The sequence below is a fragment of the Peromyscus eremicus genome, chromosome 6 (assembly GCF_949786415.1).
Source record: "Peromyscus eremicus chromosome 6, PerEre_H2_v1, whole genome shotgun sequence".
NCBI lineage: Eukaryota > Metazoa > Chordata > Mammalia > Rodentia > Cricetidae > Peromyscus > Peromyscus eremicus.
Window position 1 is genome coordinate 101,776,374 of NC_081421.1, and position 25,557 is coordinate 101,801,930.

Sequence of the window (25,557 nt, forward strand, 5' to 3'; positions counted from 1 at the left end):
GGTAATTATGAGCCTTCACTCTCTGATATGGTTTTGAATCTGCAGAGATACCAGTAAGAGGTTTTACTACGAACGTAGAACCCAGGTCTGAGACAGGCACCAAACGGCATGACCACTAATAGAGTAAGTGCTCTGATGTGGATGTAGATGAGGGCTAGGATGTGATGGCTCAGCGGTTAAGAGCATTGGCTGCTCTTCTAGAGAACCCAGATTCCATTCCCAGCACCCATACGGTAGGTAGCTCGCAACCATCTATAACTCCAGTCTCAGAGGATCTGACGCTCTCTTCTGGCCTCTGAGAGCACCAGGCACACCCATGGCGCAAAGACATACATGCAGGCAAAATACACATAAAAATAAATCTTTTTTAAAAGGAGTGTGTGGGCTGGATATGCATAGGACTGCCTCTCTAGGTCTGGAAGTCCAAGATGGGTTTGAGTTGAAACTGAAGAAAGGCAGAGGGGTGGTAACCATATGGAAATCTGAACATGTGGCGGCAGAGGGGCATCAAATCCCTCCTCACTACCCGCCACTTCCCCATCCTGTCACCATACTGACCCCTTCAGCCCACCCATCCCGGTGACTAATACCGTGTTGTATGACAAGCCTTTATACTTCCCAGGATCCTTCTTGAGAAAGTTGGGATCATTGAGGTGGGTATGTCTGTCACTGTGAGACAGCACAGCTTCTCCCGAGGCCAGAATAGGACACATTCCCAGCTCTGGACTCACTGCCTCAGACTGACGGTAGTCTGTTCACTTGGTATTTCTCCTTCCAGTGTCAAATAAGAGGGATTTTAATTTTTTACACATCAAACAACTCTTACTAACCACATTTGAGTGATGGAGGATCTATGAATCTTGTTCTTTCAGCCTCCCTGGTCCACATTTCTAAAGGTAACAGTTCAGCAAAGCTATGGTGATTGGACTAGAGTGTTGACAGGTATCCAGACTCAGAATGAAGCTGGGGCTCAGTCGGGTGCATCCAACCTCAACAGAAATTGTTTGTGGCAAAATAAACTTTGCTACTGCCGCAAAGAACCGGAAATCCAAAATGAGGAAAGGCCTTTTTTGATTTCATTGGTTGGAAACCACAAGATCCTGCCTTCCTTAAACACTGGGAAAGCTCAGGTTTCAGACTGTGGCCTTCAGCTCTTACAGTTTTTTACCAGGAAAGGGAGTTGTAGCAGATGGAGCATTGTGGTTTATACTATCGCCAAAAACCCTTCCTAGAAAACACAGCCTCAGGACTGCACCTGGAAAAACCTCTCTGTGAGGGGCTTGCTCACACCCAGACTGTCTTCACACTTCGCACAGGGTAGAAATGGGGGCTTATAACAGCATCCATACAGACAGTTCGGTGGTATAAAACCACGCCTTACCTTTCAAAGGATTTTTGTTCAGTTATCATTCAAATCTGAAAGATGACTAAACATGTATTATTTAAATAATGTCTAGCATGCTGTTTAGATTTGTTTTAAATTAAACATCTTCCATTAAAAAATAAATCTCTGTATTCTGAGTTTGTCAAACATTCTAATAAATCATGCTATTAAAAGTCCGTTTATTTCATGTCTAGCATAGTATAGGAAATGGAATGGGTCTGAAAGTTACCTCATGTGGATTGAGATACCTGATTTATTAGATCCTCCAATGGGGCTTTTCTGGGCAGGGCACACTCACAGCCATTATGAAAGTTTCACATTGTGCCAGTTAGAATATTGCTATACATTTACCAAACTTTGCCTTTTAGTCTCTCTTAGTCAAGTATTATGTTTTGATTGTTACTGAAAATTAGACAGTCTGTACTGATTCCTTCCTTATGGGAAAAGAGAATTAGCAAAGCCATAGAAGCGTTGCTGTAGGATGTGGTCAGCCATTAAATTGTGTATGACCAACGGAAGAAAAATAAAAACAGTGGGTATTTGCTACATATGGGTATTATTACACACAATTCTCAAGAAAGATCATCCCTTCACTTAGCTTCGATATATGTACCGGACCAGCATATTCTTGGGTTAAAATGTATTTGCTAAAAGTCAAACTGTACTTTTACCAACTAGCATGGTTTCTATAGCAATCATAAATGCAGGCAAGTTCTTGCTTTTTGTTTTGTCAGGGTGAGCAAGGATCTCCAGGAATTCCCGGAGTTGATGGAGAACAGGTAATTTTCAAAGATACATACCATTATTTAAAGCACCACTATCGATCACTGCTTTTATGACAGGTTTAAAGCTGAAAGTCATGTCTTTTGATAGATGATGCATCCTCTTTTTTCCATTCCACTTGAAATCTAAAAATGCAATTGGTTTTAAATTAGATATAAATTTTGTTGTAGAAATGTAAAGCTATATGTTTCTTAGTTTTGTGCTTGATACTACCTCAACACATTCTAATAGACTCTGAAATCATTACATTAGTAAGAATAGCTTGGGGTTTGGGTTTGGTTTTTTTCAGTGAATATAAGCAATTCAATATCAAAATCAGTGGCCATGGTTTTCATGATTAATAGCATTGCTTATCTACAGTCATTTGATAATGTCTCTTTTTTGTGTATAATGATTTCCCCTGATTTTCTAAATATTTTGAAAACTCAGACAAAAAGTGAAGCACGGTAAGCTTGCACATGATAGCAGTATCTTTCAGAGTGTCCTCAACATAGAAACTGATAAAATTTCTCTAAAATTCTGATGGAAATACTTTAGATTGTGTGGGTGCATATGGTCTCTTTCGTGTATCCTTTTCTTTAAACATGTCTTACTTTTTTTTTTAATTCAACATAAATAAAAAACAGTCCCTAGGCTGGACTTGGCATGTCTGCTGTGGCTTGGCAACCCCCACCTTTTAAGAATTTTACTAAGAGAATGCAGACAGCATTAGGAATCAAACCACAAGGATTAGTTTCAAAATCTTGGAGGTTATATGGACTTCAACTATTTTCTCAAGAAATGGCTCAAGGGATGGAAAGATGGCTTATTGGTTGAAAGCATGTATTGCTCTTGCAGAAGACATGGGTTTGGTTCCCCACATCCACACCAGGCAGCTCATAACCACCTGTCACTCCAATTCCAGGGTGTCAGATGCCCCCATCTGGCTCCACAGGTACCCGCACACATGTGGTGCACATCATCATATTCAGGCCCACACACAGAATAAAAGAAAAATATAGTTGAATATATTTAAGACATAGCTTGAATTAATTAATAAGAAGTCAGTGGAATTTTTGATGTACTAAGTCAACCATATACTCTTCAGGAGAAAGTATTAGACCAAAAAAATACTTAACTTAGGAGAAGAGTTATTTTTAATAACAGAGTTGGATATTGCAGTCACATAATGTCACATTAAACAAATACTATAGAAAGATAATTTAGTCAATTTTCCATGTCAATCAGAGATCACATTAATGATAACCTTTCCCCATTGTTAGTAATTAAAGATAACAAATTAGACTTGTACAGTAGCATACTGAATGTGCCTAAATATTCAATATATACAGTAGCTGGATGTTTTTTCTATAGTCTTTGCAAGGTCCTGTTCTCCTACTCAGCCTGTTGAATTGGCCTTGTTGCTTTTCCCTGTCACGGGACCCCTAAAACCAACTGACCTTGCTGATTAACCAGAAAAATAAATTTATCTTTGCTGGTACTTTCCCACTCCCCCAGTATGTGATTCTGAACTCAGTATAAAGATAGTTAACAAATTAATATGTGTTCTTGTCCCTAAGATGAACAGGTCTGTGCAGCTTGTGAATCCCCTACCATGGTAACCATAACCATCTGCTCATGTTGCCACAAGGTTGCTAGGATGAAAATGCTTAAAAATATCAATTAATTTCAATGTTAGTGTTCCATAACTCACATTTGTTAGCATTCAAAACCCACACATCTATTTTCTCATTCTAAAAGAATAGTAATTGCATTTGGCTCACCATGTAGCAATGTCATGAGAACCAACAGGAACACTGAACAAGATGAGTGTTTTAAAGCATTGATTGAACATTGGTGCTGGAAACTGATGACAGCTAGATCTTATACACACAATGAAGAGGAAGGAATGGCTGCGTGGACTTGGATCTTTGCTATTACAACGCTAAGTCCTGGTTCAAATATTTTCTGGACTGTTAAGAATTATGGTCATTACATTGTCTTCTGGACTGGTAGGATGCAGTTAGTTGCCAAGCAGATTTAGGAAACCAGGAGAAATAATGCCAAACCCTGTGTTCATGGTTTTTGTATTTAAATGGTCTATAGAACTTAATCCTATTACATGGGGAAATATTATTGATCCAATGCAGAAGGCTGTAAAAAGAAAATACCTGAAAACAAAACTCATAGTCATCTCCACCTCTTGGCAGATTTATCTGGAATCCCATTAGCCATAGGATGTGCCTATCAGGTTGTCACTGTGCTTCTCACATGCCAACTCTATCACTTGTAGGGACTCAAAGGCTCAAAGGGAGATATGGGGGACCCAGGTATGCCAGGTGAAAAAGGAGGAATTGGCCTTCCTGGACTCCCGGTATGTTCACACTTTATGATGTGCTCTTACTAAAATAAGTGACTAGGAAAGAATTATAATCTCAACTGTACTCTCAGCCAGTGGTTTCCAAACTGTCTTTATTTTTGAAATAATTTGAAGTATTGTTGCTTAGTTTTTTTCCAAGTGAGACACTAAAATTTTAAAGTATAGCCGAATCAATTTAAAAGTAAGTGTTTGGTTTATTTTTCCTGGATTGTTTTCTTTAGAAGATAATAAAGAAAATAGAATTGGCCATTTGAATTTAATATGTATAATCAAGTAATTATCATAAAGTAAGCCACAATAAAGAAATAAATTATCACAAAACTTTAGAGCCATTGTAGAACAGATTAGTCTATGTGTCTATACTTTGGGGTGGTCTATACTTTGGGGTGGTGCTTATTCCCCCTGAGTTACTGTTTCTCAGAAACTTTGGAAGGGAAAATACAGAAATTATAAGAAAAAAGTAGAGGAACTTCCTCCCACCCCCTCCTACCCTACACCAGGTACTGGAGATTACACCTAGGGCCCATACATGCCAGGCACACACTCTACCACTGAGCTGTATCTCAGATCCTTTTGTTTTAACTTTCTATGTTAAAAAGTTGTGTAGGCTGGCTTGAACACACTCTGAAACATAGGCTGGCCTTGAATGTTTGCTCTCTGCCTCAGTCTCCCAAGTAGCCAAGATCTCAGGCCCGTGCCACCAGGCCTGGATCTTTTACGTGTTTTTAAAGAAGCAACTATAAATAAATGTCAGCGGGACTAAAGCTTCACCTTTGCTATTTAAAGTGAGCACACTGTAAAAAAATAACATTTGTAATCCAGTGTATTTCATACTGTGAAATCAGGCTCAGTCTAGTTTCTATTTACATTGTATTTTGCTGTATATAACACTCATAATCCTAGGGGTTTTAGTAAATTTACTGCTTTGGACTAAAAATAGATGGGGATAAAACTTGTTATGTATTATGTGCATAATATAAAAATTCCAGGCAGTCAAAGTTCAGTTGTCTGTTAGACCTCGGAAATAATATTCCTGCTAAATCTGCTTCCTGGTTATTTGTAGGGTGCCAATGGAGTGAAAGGAGAGAAAGGAGACTCTGGGTTGCCAGGTCCTCAGGGTCCTTCTGTAAGTTCATGGGGCTGACTCTTCACACGGGATTATTATTTGCCTAGATCCGCCTGTGCCAGATGGCTAATCTGTAATAGAAATACAGTCACCCACTTGGTGGATCAAACTATACATGATATATGTTAGTCTTGTACCATGAGAGACAGCGTATCTCAGAAGTTTGAGTTGGAAGCAATTGTGCAGAGCTCTGGAGAGAAAAATCAGTGGATTTCCCATAGTGCTTCTAGGGAAAGCCTAGTGAAATAAGAACTTGCATTCTCTTTCTCTCCAGAGTCCTGTTTGTGCTTAGTGAAATAACGGAGGGTTTAATAGTGGTTGCAGCATTATAGAATGTCTCGATAATCAGTTGCTTCCTTTTCTTTTAATATAGTTTTGATTTACTCTGGGTTTTTGTAGAACAACTGTAGTGTTTGAAGTTATTTGATTCTCATAGAGGAATTGCTAAAGCCAGGGAATCAAGCACGGCACTCCTCACCATGTCCTCTTTCCTCTGTGACTGCTGATGCCATTAGCAGAGCCCTAGAACAAGACCCCTGCTCTACTGCCTTATCTAAATGAAGTAACCACACCCATGTTTATTTTTTGGACATACAGATCATAGGCCCCCCAGGCCCTCCAGGTCCCCATGGCCCGCCTGGCCCCATGGTAAGTTTCCTTCTCCCTGAAATGTAATCATTTATCTATCATGTGCTACTAGGGAAAAGATGAACACAGGCAGCGTTTGTTTTGTACTGCTCTCTGGGGAGTGAACAGAAAAAGTGAGGTGTTCTGCCTACTTCACAGGGCTGCCTTTCATTCCCCTAAACACGAGCATTAGAAAGACGTAGAGCCGAGGAGAGGCAGATCGGGCAAGCTTTACTCCAAGGGCCCATGAACACTGGCAAGTCATCTTACCCTCTCATTGTAGGCTGTTAGTAGCTAGTTAAGGTGATTATCAAGCCAGTGAAGAGGGTTTCTAAGCAGCTTTGAAGCTTGAGACCCCTCCCTGAACTATCGAATGAGAACCTGTGTAAAACAGTGTGATAAAGACTCAGGCTGGCTCCCACAGATGATGGAGTGTTGGATCTTTCTCCTTCCGTGTCGATGGCTCTTCTGGTGATTCATGGAGCCAGGCCATGCTTGCTGCGGTTGTCTCCCCGTGAGCAATGGAGACAGCATTCCTGACTCCATAGAGCTGCGAGCGGGGAGGGCAGCCCTGAAGCAAGCGCGGTTCTCTAACTGCTGGAGTGCCTGCCGACAGTTGTGCTTAGGCTCGGATGGGGACAGCAGAGTGCTTCAAGGGCCTTTGACACAGCAAGGAACAAGGCAGGAAGGATATAGGGTTACACTCATCTCTCGGGTGTCTTCATAAACCAGAAGACATCAATAACAAAGAGGAAGGCACGTGTGGCCACCCTCTATTCCAACTGCACTCTAGAGAGAGCATCGTGGGAATGATCCCAGCCACAGGGTAGCCTGGTCACCCAGGTCTCACTAATTGCCTCCTTTCTTTGGTAAACAACTTCCATTAACCTTGTTCTCGTAACACCAAATAGTCCATTAAGAATTAATCAAATGGCATGTTTTTGGCTTTTTATACTCCTTTCACTTTAAGTTAGAAGGTTAAATTAGAAAATGCTACATCCTGTTCAAATGATAAAGTTAATTAGCTTAAAGGAATTTGAAACCATTATTAACATGAGATAAAAATACTCAATAATGAGAGCCATTTCCTGAAAATGTTTATTCACAACTTATCAAGAAGGAAAACATTACTCTAATGTAGACATATGTAACAAATATCTCAGCGAACATGGTCAGCGGATTTTTCCCTCTGCTTTATTTCACTGATGGATATTTAAATATGCATCTCCCTGAATAGCTTATTAGAATCTCTTTAAAAGTTCAAAGCAATCCAGAATAACCTTCAGTTAATTTAAATTGATAATTAGTTTCTATATTTGTATTTTCCACCAAACAACTTTCTTTTTATCCTGATTCATACATTCATTATGACCTCCTTTCTTTGATAAACAACTATTATTCACTTCTGTAACAATAAATGCAATCCAAATCATAACACTTAGGACTCTTTGATCTTAAACTAGGCTTTCCAGACTCCCAAGCTTGGATGCCATCTTCCTGCCGCCTTTGGATTCTTCAACACCTTGGTTATGAAGAGTGAAGGACAAAGATCTCCTCTTCTTGCTACCCAGACTGTAGAGATTTTTTTCCCCCTGAATTTCTGGCTTTTACGTTCTACCTCTATTCCATAAAAATTCATGAGTTATCTCAAATATTCCACCAGGTTATAAAATGGTAATTTGAGAAGTACCTGTAATGTAAATACAAAACAGGGGCTCTCTTTTTGCCTAACTTTTCTTCCATGAAAACCCCAGCAGCTTTCTCCTCTCGCAGGCATTTAGCAGACAGAATTGCTCTTAATGAATTTCCTATTACAGAGCAACCCAAGAGCTGGAAGGAACATTTGGTAGGTAATAAATAACATTCCACTGACCTGCCTCTGGCTAGAGCTCAGACAAGAAGATTCTTGCCTTACATCTCATTTTATACTTGATATAATACTCATTTCTACAGGAAGCAGTGAGTTTTTAATTAAAGCTGTGCTTTCCATTTTCAGGGACCCCATGGACTTCCTGGACCAAAGGTACCAGCAAATCCCTTGATTATTTGATTTCTATTTCCTTGATGGTCACAGGCAAGCATGACGGAAGCATGTCTGTCCTGTCTTATTTACTTGTCAAGTAATGTTGATAGTCTTTAAGCCTTTAAGCACCCAGATGTTTAACTCTCACAGTACAACGCGACTCACAATGAGCTTAAGTGCTAACACCTGGAAATAAATCATTCCGCATTTTGCTTTTACCCTTGTCATTATGTAAGTTTTTTTTAAATACATGGCATATTAAAATCTGCCACGTAAGGGTCGTCTGATGAAATTCTCAGACTAAGTCAGGAGCTTTATCTTTTTATGGTGGCAATAGCTCTGTATTTGCTGTCAACTGAAGGTCTTGCTTGCCACACACTACTACTGCATCTACCTGCTTTGGCTTTCTAGCATCTCAGTGTCTTCCTTCCCATGGGTCATAATCTAGAATAGGATGAGGTATATCAGCTGTGACGTCACAGAATTTATGTACGTGTAAAAAGGAGCAATGGAGAATAGGTCCTCCTTGACAGAACCAGTAGAGCTTACACTGGAAAGACGGTCTCTGCCTGTTCTTTTCTTCTACAGAGACCCAGAGAGCATCTTCAAATGCAGTATTAGCACTAGGCTTCTGAAAGCCCAGAGCAGCCACGCTCTCCTGGGGGTTGGCAAGGCCCCCTTTGGCTCTCCCAGCTATAAAGTGTTGCCAGCAATACTGGCTTGACACAAGAATCCTTGGCTTTCCTTTTCAGGGGCAGGCAGGTAACACAAGAAGGGGAAGAATTGGTCACCTCGTTCTTCTTAGAATGCCTTACCTTCAGGTTAAGCCAGTGGATAGTGTATTAGTTACTATAATGACTGAGAGTAAGACTTCCAAGACTGTTTTAATTCTGAGGTGATTGACACACACCATAATCATTCAATTAGATGAGGCCCAAGATCCTTTTGATACAGAAAATGACATTAAGTCCTTTTTCCACAACAGTTGTTATTTCCATCATTGCTATCAACAAATTATAAAATTGTAAAGACCTCAGATGACCTATGTTAGTTCCTTGACTCTGCAACTGATAAGCTACACAGACCCAGAGCAGTTCACTTATTTAATGTAAATTACAGGAAGAGATGATGACCAGATTGGTAATAGAATTTGGTGCAGATATGAAATTTGGTCTTTTTGCCACTTGATTTGACTGCTTTTGGATTGAAATATGAAACATCTACTCTTATCAATATGTGGTTTCCCACCAAAGAATTTCAGGGCCCGCTAAGTCTGCCCTGCCTGTTCATCATCTTAAAACCACACACTAGAAATGAGCTCACATGCAAAGCCATGAATCTCAAGTTTAGAACAGTGGCCACTGGGCCTTGGCCTCAGTGCATTGTTAACTATGGCACTGGTACCTCAGGATTAGACCTGGTCAATTATAGCAGATTTGGGTTTTCAACCGTGGCTACACTACAGACTCACATTTTCAAGTTCTACAAATTCTACTATGCTATGACAGTGTGTGGGCCCTCTGAAAGTTCAACTATATAGCATGCTTTCATGGGTGCATCCATATCAGGGTTTCCCATAATTTTCTCATGAGCATTCTCATTTAGGCAGCCGTTAATTATACCCATTCCTATGCTCGCTTAGTTATGAGACTCTAGGCTCTGCTCTAAATGAGCAGCACACTGGTTTTCACTATCAGACAGATTGGATAGTACTTCAAAGGTTAAAAGTCCCTTCAGCCAATATGAACATGCCCTCCATACAGTAAGGTCACCTTCCTTTCACAAGTCTTTCCATGTTTTCTTGACAAATGAATGCCCATACTTAAAAGCTGAAAAGTGTATGTGTCCGAACTCTCTATCTGTAATGTGCTATTACTGCTGGGCAATCGGCATGCTATATCCCTGGATTTTTCCTGAACTGAGTCAGGAGGATTTGCCACTTATCAGGGCTCTTGTAATGTCATCCCATGTTAAACTGTTCTTCCTTCATTCTAACATGGCGCAGACAGTCAGGGAAACTATATTCAAGTTCTCTGATCTTCATAGTCTCCTCTGGGACTGTCAATTTGTGGTTAACTATATTGATTAATCCATGCAGGAACCCGACTTGGCAATGTCGGGGAATGAGGACTTGCAGAATGGCATTACTTCAAACATCAGTGTCTACGTTTTCAGTTCATTCTCCTGGGCAAAATGCTTAAAGGCTTAAAATGTCTGTCTATAACACTGCCCTGCATATTCCAGTTTTCAATCCCAGCAGAGTGGGGTTTCCTACTGATCCCTTCAGTATCCACCACTCTGATTGTCTCTGATTTGCTTAGTCAAAACAATGTAACACTAAGTTCCTTGAGGTAGAACTCCAGGATCCATGATGTCAGCTGTACATCTTGTGGTGATACTCAACACGTTTTTTCCTTGAGTTTCAGCGCTTTCTAGAATATTATTTGTCATCTCTAGCTTGTTAAGCTTTAAATTAGGTTATTAACTGATGCACAACCAAGCTAGCCTCACTCTGCTGTCACCTAAAACTGGAATCTGCAAGTGTTTCAGAGACTGGGTCTCTTCTCTCACAGTTGAAACACCCATGATAGCAACCAAAATTGGCATTTGCTTTTGCATTTAGGGTGAACCAGGGTTAAATGGTGTTAAAGGATTGAAGGGTGAACCAGGCCAAAAGGGTGACAGAGGACCCCTTGGTCTTCCAGTAAGTAAAGAAAACTTTCCATTTGGGGGCAAATCTCAGATTTTTCTTTCTACCCTAAGTAACCATGCCGGTTTGCTCGGCGGCTGTCTTACAGTCGAGAGTCCTGTCATTAGAACACACACTATGTCAGAGCAGAGCACAGTCCAGTTTTGTTTTCCCTGATGTCTTGATCTCGTGTCTCAGGGTGACCCCATAACAAGCAGTGCCACAAATGTCCCGTCACACGTCAATTACATACATGCCAACCTTGCTCTTGTGGGGCTGACAGGCAAGTTCTGCCACTGTCTCTTCTAAAAAGCGATGCTTATTGTTTCATGATCTCTCCCAAGCACTTTCATGGTCTAATACAGGGTAAGCCCCGTACTCCGTTGTTTTGATCTCTCGGAGTCTGTACAATCTCTAGTGCTCTGTTGGTGGCACGTATGCAATTGGCCGTCGTTGAGGTCAGTGCTGTGGCCCCTTATATTAGTTGACTGCATTGTGTTCTGTATGTTTTGTGTTGTCCGTTTTGGAGATTTCCCTGTTATGAGGTTCATGGGAGAATAGTGGATAGTACGGAAGACATATTCTGCAGTTGTAAAGATTTTCATTCATCATGAAAAAGGGGGTTTCACCCATTCATATGCTTTATGCCAATATTCTTCCCACAACAACTTGAAAGGGTTTTTAAATTATTATTGAGTGTAATGGTTTAATTTGGGGCTTTTAATACATTGTTTATTCAGTAAATGAAGATAAGGGTCAGTAAAAATATTGTAGGTTACATTTGTAAAATATGACGTAAAACCTGTAACAGAAAATAGTTGTATAGTAGAGATGTGAGATAAAAAATGTTGATGGTCCCTATCTCATTTTCCCCATGGGTATTGTGTTTTCAGGACTAACATCCACTCAAAAGCCCATGGCTTCTAAGTCAGACACCGCAGCTGTTTCGTACACATTTACTTACTGAGTGAATCATGGGAGCTTTATGTTATAGTTCAAGTTAAATTGTGCCAATTGGATCAATGGAGCATAGACACAAAACATTTGTAAGCCCTTAGTTCCACACCCCAGTTAGATAAAGAATCTTATCATCAATATAAATATCATTTTAACATTTATCTTCAAATGTTATAATAGTGACTTTAAAAAAAAGGCTTAAGAAGCTTTGCATTTCCTAAACGTTTAGTCTAGTTTCTCTAAACTTCCCCCTACTGTCAAATTTACGGCTGCTGGGGATTTTTACAGCCCATTTAGCCAAAAGTTATTCCTAAACAAGCAACAGCAATACCTACTGTTCATAATCGTTGCTACCTAAAGCTCTGTTTTGTACTTACAGCATTGATCATGACAAGATCATACTGAAAGAATTTTTAAATTAAAAAAAAAATATGTGTTGGCGTTGCTGGCAGCTGGAATTGATTTTTTTCTTTCATTTTTATTTTTATTTTTATTTTTTTATTATTAACTGCACCTGAAGCATGAAGCTGAGAAAGAGTTCTCCAGCCTGGCCAAGAGAATCGAAAGTGCTAACACGATGTCTTCTTAAATATTCCATGACGTAGTGTGTGTCTTTGAAGTAACAAGTATCAGGAGTTTGCTCTATAAGAGCCTAATCAAGAAGGGTTATAGTTACTCTTGCTACAGACACAGAAAGTGCCATTTTATCATTCCTCCATGGGTAGCCCTCAATCGAAACTAAGGAAAAGCATGCATTAATCTGAGACGAGTAGGTTTTAAGTCATTTCTCATACAAACATCAGTGTAAAGATTATTTGAACTGAACCGGGGGACAGACTGGGACTTATTTTAACTTGAGCCCATATTTTTTTTCTTGTTCCTAGAAGTCCCTCTAGTGGTGACTAATGTGAATTTTAGGTCCAACACACAAATAATGTCCACATAAAATCAAGCACAGCTTTTTTGTTCATAAAAGCGTTTTAACAAGTGTAGCCAGAGCTCTGGAGCCCTTTCTTAGGAGATTTCCCTTACTTTCTCTCTCTTTAGAAAATGAATTTGATGTGGACATAGAGCTAGAAACCCCTTTCTTGTGTGTTGTCAGCAAGTACTCTGTAGGCCACTGTAAGACCTCCTTCACCAGACTTCTAGAGAAGAATTTCCTGGCAGAAATGTCACTAAAATGCCATCACCTGTGGGGCATGTATTGTCATGTGATTTTTTTTTAAACTAACTATTTGTAGCACTGTGGTATTCACCCCAGAATTCTGTGACTGTGTATGATGTTGCTTGAAGTGTTGCATTTGCTCACCAGTGCCTCCTACTAATCTCTGTTCTTGTCATTCGTGTGCCAATCCCGACCAACCCAATCACACAGGGAGCATCTGGCTTAGACGGGAAGCCAGGATCCCGGGTGAGTCAGCCCCGCGTCCTGCTCCGATGTGTGTGCGCTCCGTGGATTGTGTGCTCCACCGGGGAAGACCCCTTCGTTCCTTGTGGGCTTCCCAGATGAGGAGGGGTCGCTTAGGGCGAGAATCAGAGGGGAAGTGGATGAGGACGTTGGAAAGGGAGAAAGAGGGACAGAGAATGGGTCACAACTCGAAAGTATGGCCCGAGCTGCCAGGACACCTTCAGAAGTTCAAGTCTGGATAATTTACTGAATGAGAAGAGTGCTGGGTCCAGCTGCCTTCAGTGTCTCAGCGACCTAAAACAGTTCATAACACCTTCCCTGCATTCCCATGGGAAAGGCCCTGAGATGGTGAAAAATGAAGAATTTATTTTTGTCCATCCTAGAAATGCAATATCTTCCTTAGAAATTAACTTCCAAGTCTCTATTCATGAAGCAAGGCATGGGTCTCCATCATTTTTACCACTTTTTTGTTTTTAGCAGCTCAACTTTTAAATTTTAGCCATAGTCACTCAGTATTTAGAAGCATTGTGGAGGTGAACTTTGAGTTGAAGCAATAAGAGAGTGATTAAGACACTAAGAATTCACCAACAGGAGAATGAATTCGAAACTCTGAATTCTTTCCTATCCAGAGAGTCTAACAGAATCCACCAACCTGCCGGGACAATGAGGGGAATGTGCTAGACAGGTTGAAATAATCCTTGTGTGTGCAAATACCATTTTGCACTCTTCACCACGCTAGGCATTGTCTTCCTGATAATCGAGCAAATATATTTGAAATCCTTGCTACATTTTTAAGAATCCAGATTTTCAGTTCTAAAAACCTTCAGGCAGTTATTATTCTCTGCCGGACCCCAGAGTTCTTACATCCTTTCAGATATTATCTTCTCTGCCACAGAAACCAATTCTGTCAGTCAAATCATTTTACCTGCCTGATGTGCAAATTATGGGCAAAGCCTAGAAGAACAACCCCTCCACCTCAGGAGCCCCTGCTGTCCCAATGGAGCTGCAGAATGTTGTTTTGAAAGTTAAACACTTCTCATTCATATGTTTTAAATCGCTGAAAACAAAGTTTTGAGGCTTTGGCCATGGGTGTCAGAGGCTGTGGAGAAAAGACTCTGGGAAAAGATGGTAGAACGGAAGGATGGTTATATTTTCCTGGTTAAGATTATGGAGGCATGGGGCTGGAGAGATGGCTCAGCAGTTAAGAGCACTGGCTTCTCTTGCAGAGGACCCAGATTCAGTTCCCAGATTCAGCCACCCATGTGGTGGCTCACCAGCATCTCTAACTCCACTTCCAGGGATCTGGTGCCCTCTTCTGGCCTCCATGGAAACTGCACACACATGATGTCTACATACATGCAAGCACTCACACACACACATAAAATAAAAATAAATCTGGGAAAAGAATGATGAGAGCAAAATGAAGATACTTCATCAGATAAGAATAAATAACTGTGAAATATGGCTTTTGTGTATACTCTTTGTTGAAGCATGCAGTTAGATATTTCCTCCCTGTTGCATGGATTTCTCAAAAATAACTGGCATGAAAAACCATCAAGAATAAAGTGCTTTAAAATCAGATAAGTTATCCTAAGACATCATTCTCCCAGACAAGTAAAACAGAACTTTTCTTGCAGTCCTTGTCTCTCACTCGTCTCATGGTATTTTATTTTTATCTTTTTTAGGGTGCAGATGGTCCTATAGGACCCCATGGCCCTGCAGGTCCCAAAGGAGAAAGAGTAAGTCTCTCTTTGTGTTATCACACTTAGGCTGAACACTGTAGGAAACAAAGCATGGCTTTGAGACAATCTCAAACTATTCAATGTCCAGGAAAGATGGAGGGCTATCTAGTACTAAATGAAAATGTCACCATTCGGAGTTCTGTTCAGAGTCCTAAGACCAAGAGAAGAAAACCACACAGTATGACATGGGATCAGTCTGCCTTAATGAAAACAATATATACATTTCCATAGCTGAAATAAATAGCTCCCATTATTCCTTCTCAACCCATAAGGAAGATATTTTCATTGGGCCTTCATCCAGAAAGTTGAAGTCAATGGGGCTAAAATTTCCAGAACTACATATTCTGGTTGATAATCTTAATACAAAGCTACTGTATTCATTCCGAGTAAATTATAATGTTTTTCCAAAGGAAATTACAAAACCTACGTGTTCTTCTCCATTCAGTTACCCATGCTCTCATTTTTCTTTTGTGAGTTAAAGAATGACCTGTTTTCCTGTAGCCATAAGGAAATGATTTCAGTGAGTTATAAAGCGGGACCCTTTCACGAACCTCACTGTTCTAGTCTATGCTTCCATATCCTTGGAAGGAAAAGAAAGAGAGAGACACTCGGGGGAAGATGAATATCTGACACACAAAAAATGTGCAGCAGCCTCAGCAGCTGCTCATGTGTCTGGAACCTCTTCCTTTCCATTTTTCACCTACTTTTTCTTTTCTTCACCTTGAAAAACTGCAAACGTGTGTGTGTGTGTGTGTGTGTGTGTGTGTGTGTGTGTGTGTGTGTAGAACTGTGTCATCAATTTCCCTACCAGGCACTGTACAAGATGAGGAAAGTATGCTGAATGTGAGCATTTCATGATGTTGGCATGGTTCACCGTGTAAGTTTGTGGGCTTTTTAAAATGAGAGTTTTCATCAGTCTGGGCTAATTTGATTTTTAAAGAAAGGACCAGGTAGTAATGTCTCTGACATGCCTTCTAATTCCCTAGTCCTGTGTTCTGTAAAGTAAGTTCATGCATGCAATAAATGCTTATCAAATGCAACCGTGTACAATGCAATCCTTTGGGGTGAAAGAAACTCTCCTCCTACTTAAAGAAAACACCCTTTGCTGGTTGCTCTGCTACATTAATAATACCATTATAATTGATTCATCATCATCACAGAAACTTTTATTAATGATCATAAGTATATACACACTATATAAATAATGCTGCAGAGGAAGCATCTGGGTTTTTTTTTCTATTATTGAAAATAGATTCTTTTCTCACATAATATGTCCTGATTATGGCGTCTGCTCCCTGTACTCACCCAGTTCCTCCCCACATCCTCTCCCATCCTGTCTCCCATTAGAAGAGAACAGGCTTCTAAGAGATAATATTAAAATATAACAAAATGAAATATAAGGTAAAGCAAAAAAATCAAGGTTGGACAAGGCACACCAACAGAAGGAAAAGAGCCCAAGAGAAGGCACAGGAATCAGGGACCCACTCATTGGCACACTCAAGTATCCCATAAAAACACGAATCTGGAAGCCATAATATATGTGCAGAAGACCTTGTGCAGGCCCTGTGCATGCTGCCATAGTCTCTGTGAGTTCATATGAGCTTTGCACATGTTGATTCACAGGACCTTGTTTTCTTAGTGTCCTCCATTCCCTCTGGCTCTTACTCTCTTTCTGCCACCTCTTCCATGGGGTTCCCTGAGCTCTGAGGGGGAGGGGTTTGATTGAGACATCCCCTTTAGGGTTGAATAAGAAAGCATCTACCTTCATTAATCTAGAAGAGTTTATATTGCAAAGAAGAAATCTATGCAAAAAAAAATAGCCAGAGAATAAGGCCAAAGTCAATACAACTACATGGGCTAGACCCCAGTGAAGACTGGCCTTATCCAAGAAGAGTTCCAGAAAGAGATGAGTCCTTAAGAATGTATTTTCTGAATCCACTATTGTAGATCAAACCAACAACTTCCGATAATTAGCTTCATTAAAAATACTTCAAAGCTAAGAGCATCCTGCTGCTGATAAAGATTCATTTTCAAGCACTGGATGAAGAAACTCAGTCCATCCTAAAATTGGAGCAGCAAAGCTCAGGCAGTCTGTTGGCAAAGTGCCCTGGGGCTCAAGAGGGTTTGCTGTTTGGTAAATCAGCTGTTACTTCCGATAGCTCAACAGTGTCTCAAGGGTATCAGGTCTCAGTGCTGGTGCAGAATTAACCAGAAGAGCCAATGAAGTCTCTAAGAATTTGTGAATGCATAGTTGAAGCCAGGTGCATGCGGTGTGAAGTGCCACACTTGTGTCTCCTCAAACGGGATCGTGTGTCAGTATGCAGAGAGTGCCCTCACTCAGAGTGCCAGACTGGAGTGTGAATCTCACAGCTAACGGAGGTGCCATCTGGAGGCTCCTGCAGATGTTTCTGCTTTGAAAGCAAAGGCAGGCCCTCTAGAACAAGTCCTGGGTACTGATATGCAAATGAATGAGCCTGCATGAAATTCGGCCAGCCTAAAAAAAAAAAAGATGGAGCCCTTCACATGCAAGCCTTCTCAATAGGTGAGGGACACACTCATGTGCAGCCCCCCATGCTCCCTGCCTCCCACTGATTTCTTCGTCTGGGTAAAGGACAGGGCCTTGAAGCCGCTCCTAGAGCCCTCCTTCGACTCCTTACATCGAGCAAAACACTTTCTCCTTCAAGCCCCTTAGATGTTAGGTCTCTCCTCCCGAGCTGAAAGCGTGCTAGTGGTTTTGTTCTGAATACTGAATTCTTCCTCTGGCCTTAGAACTCTGTAATGTTTTAAGTGTGAAAGGATCAAAGGTTCTTTTGGAACTCCTTAATCCAGGGGGGGATAAAACTATACATTAAAATCCCTGGGTTAATATTTCATTTCTGAGGGTACCCAAGACGCAACCGCTGGGGTTGGTGCTTTGGTGCTGAGGCAAAGATCCGAATTCCATGTGGCTTGAACAAGACAGGAATGTTTCTTTCATATAACCAAAAGCCCAAGGAGGAATCTAGGCTCTGCTTCTACCCAGGCAGAATCCTAGCTGTCAGTCCAAGGGTCACTCAGGGAGACTTGAACCAAGGACAAGGCTCCCCGACCCCAAGGGAGATCATCTTAGGGGGAACCACCTTCCAAGGAACTTGTAGCTGAGTGTTCCCAAGGCCTCCCTGACCCGCACTGGCTAATGGATTCACTTCTCATGGTGCTCCGCTGTGAGGGGCAGGCTAGTCTAGAAGAGAAATCCTGCAGACAAGTGTTGGAGTAACTGCTTACTGTTTAGATAAGCCACAGTGTGTTCCTTTTAAAAAACAAAGCAAGCCAAGGTTCTCTGTGGAGGTGGGGATGGAGAAGTAGGAAGTGCCATGGTGATATTTAGACTAGACCTGGTCTACTTTCTGTGAATCTGCCTCTACACCCCATGAACACACGCACACTCGCGCACACACCATTTTAAAACTCATAAATAACACTGCCAAGCCTATCGAAAGAAATCAGTTTTAAATTAGCATACTTTAAAACTCTTTCCACTAAAAATATGACCTCTACTTGTGTAGTAGCTAGCACTTGAGACATCAATTATTTAACGCTGTATAATGTCATATATTACTATCACATTTAGTCTTCAGGACAATTTCACAGACTATTTATCACTATTTTTATCTATGACTGATATAACCCAAGCAAAGAAGGGTTGAGAAAGTTCTAGCGTTCTGGAAGCCTTACCACCAGAAAGAGACAAAAATATAATTCGAGAACAGAGAAGTAAATGCCTATCCCATGCCTCTGCTGGTAGATTTCCTGGCTTTCCACCCATACACACAAAATATGGACTGAGCTTTAAGCCCCTCTGATGACACAATAAAAGAATGAAGATAGAACTTTCTATGGAGGTACTCACGGAAGCCCCTGACATTTTCATGCTACATGGTAACACACACCTTAATCTGGAGGAAGCAGCCCAAAAACACCCTTAAAATGAAAAATATATCTTTATTAGGTTATTTCTATCCATGGACCACCTAAAATAATCCTGATTCTTCACAAGCATTCTGGATTATCATTTATGCTAATGGACAGTTAGAATAGTAAAGATAATATGTGTCTACCCACCAAGCACTTGCTGAAGGCATAAAGGTTTTAAATCTTCTTTTTCAAAAAGAAGACAAGATGTGTATAACAATGTATGACCCCGTGTGATTAATTTGTTCAACTAATATTTACTAATGCGCTGAGCACTTTTCTAAAGTATGGCTGATGGAAACAAAGCTGGGAGCCCTGGGGCCCCAGTGTGCCCATTCTAGTGAGAGCCACAGACAGACAATAGTAGTAACTCTGTGTGTCTCACGGAGTGCAGGGACCAGAAGGTGCAGCTGAGGTACAGCTGTGGAAATGGGGAGAGTGTCAAGGAAGGGCTCTCTGAAGAGACTTGATTTTTAAGAAATCTTACATGAAGGAGAAGGAGAAGGAGAAGAGGAAGGAGAAGAGGAAGAGGAAGGAGAAGGAGAAGGTGGCGGCAATACAGGCCAAATATCCCTAATCCAAAAATTCAAATTGTGAATCCCTCTAAAATCCAAAAACCTTTGAGCCCTAACGGAACACCACAGATGGGAATTCTACCCTGGCCTTATATGACACGTTGCAGTAGAAACAGAAGCATAATAAAAATATTGTATAAAGTTAACTTGTAGGGGATGTGTAAAGGATTCATGTCTAAAACAAATGGATTTTGTAGTTTATGTTGTGTCTCATCCCCCAAATATCAAATTCAAATTCAGCTCTGCTCCTAAGCATGTCTGGAAAGGGATAGGAACCTCCACTTTAAAACAAACAGTAATGCTCTCCACAGTGCCAGAGGAACCCAAGCAGAGCATTCTACACATAGGAATCCTTCAGCACATCTGGATGGCTAAGGGTGGTGGCTTCTTCCTGTCTATCAATGGCCATCTAGTAACATCTGCTATGGTGGATGACTGTCACTACAATTTTAAAGGAGCATGAATCATTGGCGTTCTGATAGAACACTTAAATGGCAGCTTTCTGTGTGAGCTACATGGGAATGTAAGGGTTCATGTATGACTGGAACTTTCTGCTTTTTCACTTTAGGGAGAAAAAGGAGCTGTGGGAGAGCCTGGACCCAGAGGGCCCTATGGGCTGCCTGTGAGTTCACTATCACGTGACCGCCACCATCAGCATGCTACTGTGACCTGCTACTGACATGGTTAACCCTTCCCTAGTGGGCAGACTAATCTCATTATAGGAGCAAAGGCAATCCAATAAGTAGTCACAACACAGAGAATTCTGTACTACAGAAAGGTCATAGTCTCAAATGATCTCTGTACATAGAGACACACCCAAGCAGGTCATGTGATTGAAGATCAGAGACAAGGGGACAAACAGCACCAACTAGAAAGCAAAGTTCTGCCTGACAGATGGCACCCTTCCATGCCATCTGAGTGGACATCCATAACTGGCAGTCCCTTGATGGATCACTGGTGTCAATTGGATGTGAAAATTTCATTTATAATAACCTTCATTCCTTGTCCATTCTCATAGATTAGCAAAAAAAATTCTTTTGCAAGTGGAAATTATGATTCAAATTAAATTTCTATTCATGATGACAGTGTTTATGACCTTTCTAAATTCCTGAGAGGACAGATGATCTTCAGAACATAGAAGGTTGGCAGTGTTCTGCCTTCTAAAATTCTGAACTGTGCAGAACCGAACTGAGGTCCCAGGTTTCTGTAGAAATGCTCTGCACTGTGGTTCCAGTCAGTTGTGTAGAGGAAGACTCAAAGCAAGGGTTGCATTTAGGTTTTTAACCTGCCTGTGCTTTCCACGGGCTTTTTATGAACTCAGAAAACAAACTTCATTCACAATCATTTCAGTGCTCAACAAGATACTCGCTTTGAAATAGATGTCAAAGTGTACTAATGGAATGAGCGTAGCTTTGGGGAACTTTTGATGGAACATAGTCTGATCCAACATTACCACCATGCAGGGGTAAAATTATCTTGTGTAAACGGTCTTCAACCAACCCTCTTGGGAATTCCTCTTCTACAAAGTTCACTGTAAAGCAGCTTTTGAAGTTGTTATGTTTACACTCCTTGTATTCAAGGTGATTGTCTAGTCAAATTCAAACTATATTTAATGATAAACAATTTTTAGGTTCTCCATTAATTGAAAAGCTGAGTTCTCAAACTAAAGGAGCATTGATTTACATCTTCCATTAGTGTTGGTGTATTTTTTAACTCAACTAAACATTTTTTTGTTTTTATTTTGCACTTCATTACTGAGCTGCTAAGTCAGACAGCAAGCATAGAATTTGAGCAAAACTACCTATTTAACCCAGTAAAGAGTTTAAATACCTCATGCCCCATAACTTCAACTAACTGTCCCCTCACTTGATTTAAAGAAATATGACTAATCAAGAAGGCTTTTTCACAATTCTAGCATAGTCTTTCTAATACTAATGTTGCATGGCCAGAGCAGCCTTAAACAAGAACCTATTGAAACTTAGTAACACTAATGTAGCCACTGTGGTTCTTTGGCAGGGCAAAGATGGAGAGCCTGGTCTTGATGTAAGTAATCTGCACAGCAAACATCTTTCAATTGTAATTGATACAGTCAATGGTCTCCATCATCAGGGAACACTAAGAGTACAGAATATTTTGTCTATGTATGCGTTATGAACACACACACACACACATCATATATATGTATATAGTAGATATATAATTACTGTGCATGTAGACAGCAATATAAAATACACTAGTATTTGCAACACTAGTATTTGCATGAGATAAAGGAAAAATAATTTATGTAAATTAGTAATTGACACTGGATAGTGATACTTCAAAATCTTTTCCTAAATTAAGGATACTCAGCATCAACATAACCCAGTTATAGAAAAAAATAACTGTGAATCAAATCAGTCTGCCTCTCATGTGCTGCCCTTGGGGAATGGTGTTTTGTCAAAGCTATTATAATGTTCTTTTTCTTTTTCCATTAAGTCTCTATGTACATTTTCTCTTATGCTAAAATATTATATAAAAATATAGACTGTCAAAAGTAAATGCCTCTAGGAACTGTCATAGCTTGTCAATATTGTGTGAGTAATGAAGTTACAGTAGTTGCTGTTTATTGAGCACCTGTTATGTGCAGGCATCATTCTGGCACTTGGCATCCACCATCTCATTTAACATCCACAACAGCTGTGTGATAGTCATTAACCTTATTTTATAGTCAAGGGACTAAAGGGCAGAGGTAAGTGATTTGCCCAAACCCACACACGTTAGTAAGTGTGCCAGGATTCAAATTAATATTCTTGTGCTCTTTCTCCTGCATTTTTTAGGAGAAATAAAGCAAGAAACTTGTTGTGCATAGCTTATCAAAATGGTAAAAAGTACTATTTCTAAGTGCTACTGTTCTTTGTGGGTTTAAAGATTGACGTGTCCGTTATTATATGTGAGTTCAGACCAATGAACTGTGCTTAGTGGTGTTTGTTGATTTTGATATGATTTTACCACAGTTACACCATTAGATAACTGGAGTTTGCTTTTTATCCCCTAGGGCTTCCCTGGTCCTCGAGGCGAGAAGGGTGACCTGGGAGAAAAGGGAGAAAAGGTGACTTCTCCCAGCATGCACCTTGTGTGTCTCTGCTAACACTGTCTGCTCTGCTGCTGAACCTGTGCGATTCCATCATACGCCTTTCCTGTCTCTGTCCTGTGTCCCAAAAACATACAGACGGCTGATCTAAGGAATCGGGTCTTCAGAGAGGACTATTGAAGGCTACACAGCTAGAAATGAGGGTACCATCCAGCATAGGAGGAAGATTTCAGCCCCTAGATATCAAAGCTACAGTCTTTCAACTTCCTGACACCAATTATTTAAAAGGTCATGTCCGGGGGTGGGGAGGATTGTAAATTTTTTCACAAAAGTAAAATCACATCACACAAACCTCACGGGTATGTTGGCAAAGCCTGGTCTCACCCGAAGGCCGGGATCTCATTTATCTTCATGACATTCCTAAGAGAGAGACTGATGCATGGTACATTTTGATTTTTTAAATTCAGAGGTAGAAGAGAAACATTGTGAGAGAGAGACCACAGTATGCCCGCTGTGCAGAGGCTGCTCTGTTAGCTGGAAAGCCAACAGTTGTAGGCTTTTCAGTGAAGACATTGGTTATGGCTTGATATTGAGGATTCCTCTGGACCATCAGTCAACTCCGCAGGCTATAGGGGCCAATATCAAGCAACATGATTTTATGACTAAAAGAAAAGTTTGGATTGTAAATTTTAAACATCACTTTTTCCATTTCTCTTTAGTTCTGTCCTGTCTTGTCTTCTCTCTAGTTTGCTAGAGTCTTTAATCCATTTGTAAATCAAATAAGTTTTTATATTGGGTGAAACAAAAGGCAACAAAAATTCAATAATGAAAATATTCAAACATCTATCTCATGATTCCAGTTTAAACCAGTTCTCCTGCTTAGATTAATTCATGCCCTGATAGAGTTAACAATACATTGTTTTTAAAACCCAGTGAATTCTCTTGAACAGTGAAACTCTTCCCTGTTATGATGCAAGACCAAAGGGGGTATGCCAAAGAAGGGGTATGAAGCCCGCTGGATATGTCTTAAGAATTAAGTTACTCGGCCTCTCGTGGGTAAGAGCCCACACAGTGGTCTTCCCAAAGCACCACCATCAACAGCATCACACATGCCGAGCACCTGTGCATTCCTTTCCCCAAGAGCTTTACACAAGATGAACCTTGACATCTTCACACCACCATGCTGAGGTGGGTGCTATCATTTCCTCACTTCACAAACAGGGAAAAGTATATCCTAAAACGTTCGTTTCCACACTGTAAATCCTGACTACAAATTTTATGTGGTCTGAGATAAGTTTTGTGCAAGAGCATTCAACACAAGACAAACTGTCTTGAAGGCCATGGTCACTTATTTTATATTGACCCAGTAAGTTGTATGAATCTAAAATCTTACTCAAGAAAAAAATAACATGTGGTACTCAATTTTATGATCTTTAAAGAAGTTAGAAATTACTCATTTGGCTCAATGGTAAAGTCCTTATCCAGCATGCGCATGGCCCTGAGTTCATTCCCCAACATTGCAAAGAGAAGGAGGAGGAGTGGGTGGGAGAGAAGAGAAATTCCCATCAGTGTAGCTAATAGAAGCACAAACTTTCAAACCCACCCTCATAAAAATGTTAATCTCCCATATGAAAATATTTCCATGATTAGAAGATGTATATTCAGGAAAATTAGATTCTCGATGTTGAACAACACTTTGTGTATCTTTTTCTTTTTGGTTTTTCAAGACAAGGTTTCCCTGTGTAGCTTTGCACCTTTCCTGGAACACACTCTGTAGCCCAGGCTGGCCTAGAACTCACAGAGATCCGCCTGCCTCCGCCTCCCGAGTCCTGGGATCAAAGGCGTGTGCCACCACCGCCCGGCCTTTTTCTTTGATATATTAAAAATTGACAATAATTATCAATTTCAACTGCTCATACACTCAATGAGAGATAGGTAACTTTGTGGTACACAGATAATCACTTTATTTCACAGCATGATATTGATTAATAACATTGACTTTTTTTTTTTTTTTTTTTTTTTTGGTTTTTCGAGACAGGGTTTCTCTGTGTAGCTTTGCGCCTTTCCTGGAACTCACTTGGTAGCCCAGGCTGGCCTCGAACTCACAGAGATCCGCCTGGCTCTGCCTCCCGAGTGCTGGGATTAAAGGCGTGCGCCACCACTACCCGGCCATATTATTCTTTTAATGTCCCTTTTCCATAAAGCTTGCTGTTCACTAAAATTTTAACAACAAAATTGCCTATCACAGAATTTGAGTAGTTAATCTTAAACCCATTGGCCAATCAAATAATGAATTCCACTTAACAACCAACATGCTTGGCCTCAGTTAGACCTACTCAAAGATGAGTCATGGCTACATGGAGGGCAGAGCACACCAAAAAAGAAAAAAAAAAAGTTTCAGTTTATGTCATGGCATGGAAGCTACTTGGTATGGGAGGGTGTTGAGTCTCCATGAATGAGCGCTTACTTCTGAGTGCCATCACCCACTTCTGTCAATCTGCTTTTTCTTCACCCTCCTACCACATCTTTGTCTTCAATCATGCACAACTGAACTACACAGAATTTCTTTCCCCTGTATTCAAGACGCCCACGTGGTTTTGATTCCGAGCCTTCCGACGCCGCAGTGTTTTTGGCACACAGGAGATGAACGAGGAGCTTCGGTTCCTGCTGTCACCGTGAATGTTTTCATTTGAATGAGAGTCTCATACATGTCTGTGCTATACATTGTTCTGTCTTTTCCCTCTGAACATTCATGCTGTTTGCTTCAAAGACTGTTCAATTTTATTGTAACTGCCATCCAGACTGCAGAGTGAATGTTCTCATTTACGTATGTATCTCTGTGTCATCTTCTGCATTCTGCACA

General features: G+C 40.6%; 1 protein-coding gene across 1 annotated transcript in view; it reads left to right on the forward strand.

The window, feature by feature from the left end:
* Col25a1 (collagen type XXV alpha 1 chain) overlaps positions 1–23,045 on the forward strand; it is a 391,109-nt gene extending 368,064 nt beyond the window's left edge. Inside the window, exons 24-33 of the mRNA XM_059266229.1 lie at positions 2,119–2,163; positions 4,440–4,520; positions 5,590–5,652; positions 6,250–6,300; positions 8,276–8,302; positions 10,926–11,006; positions 13,324–13,359; positions 15,042–15,095; positions 20,193–20,246; positions 22,659–23,045. Of these exons, the coding sequence (XP_059122212.1) occupies positions 2,119–2,163; positions 4,440–4,520; positions 5,590–5,652; positions 6,250–6,300; positions 8,276–8,302; positions 10,926–11,006; positions 13,324–13,359; positions 15,042–15,095; positions 20,193–20,246; positions 22,659–22,751 (585 nt within the window). The 3' untranslated portion in view covers positions 22,752–23,045. The remainder of the gene's footprint in view (positions 1–2,118; positions 2,164–4,439; positions 4,521–5,589; positions 5,653–6,249; positions 6,301–8,275; positions 8,303–10,925; positions 11,007–13,323; positions 13,360–15,041; positions 15,096–20,192; positions 20,247–22,658) is intronic.
* The last annotated feature ends 2,512 nt before the right edge of the window (positions 23,046–25,557 follow it).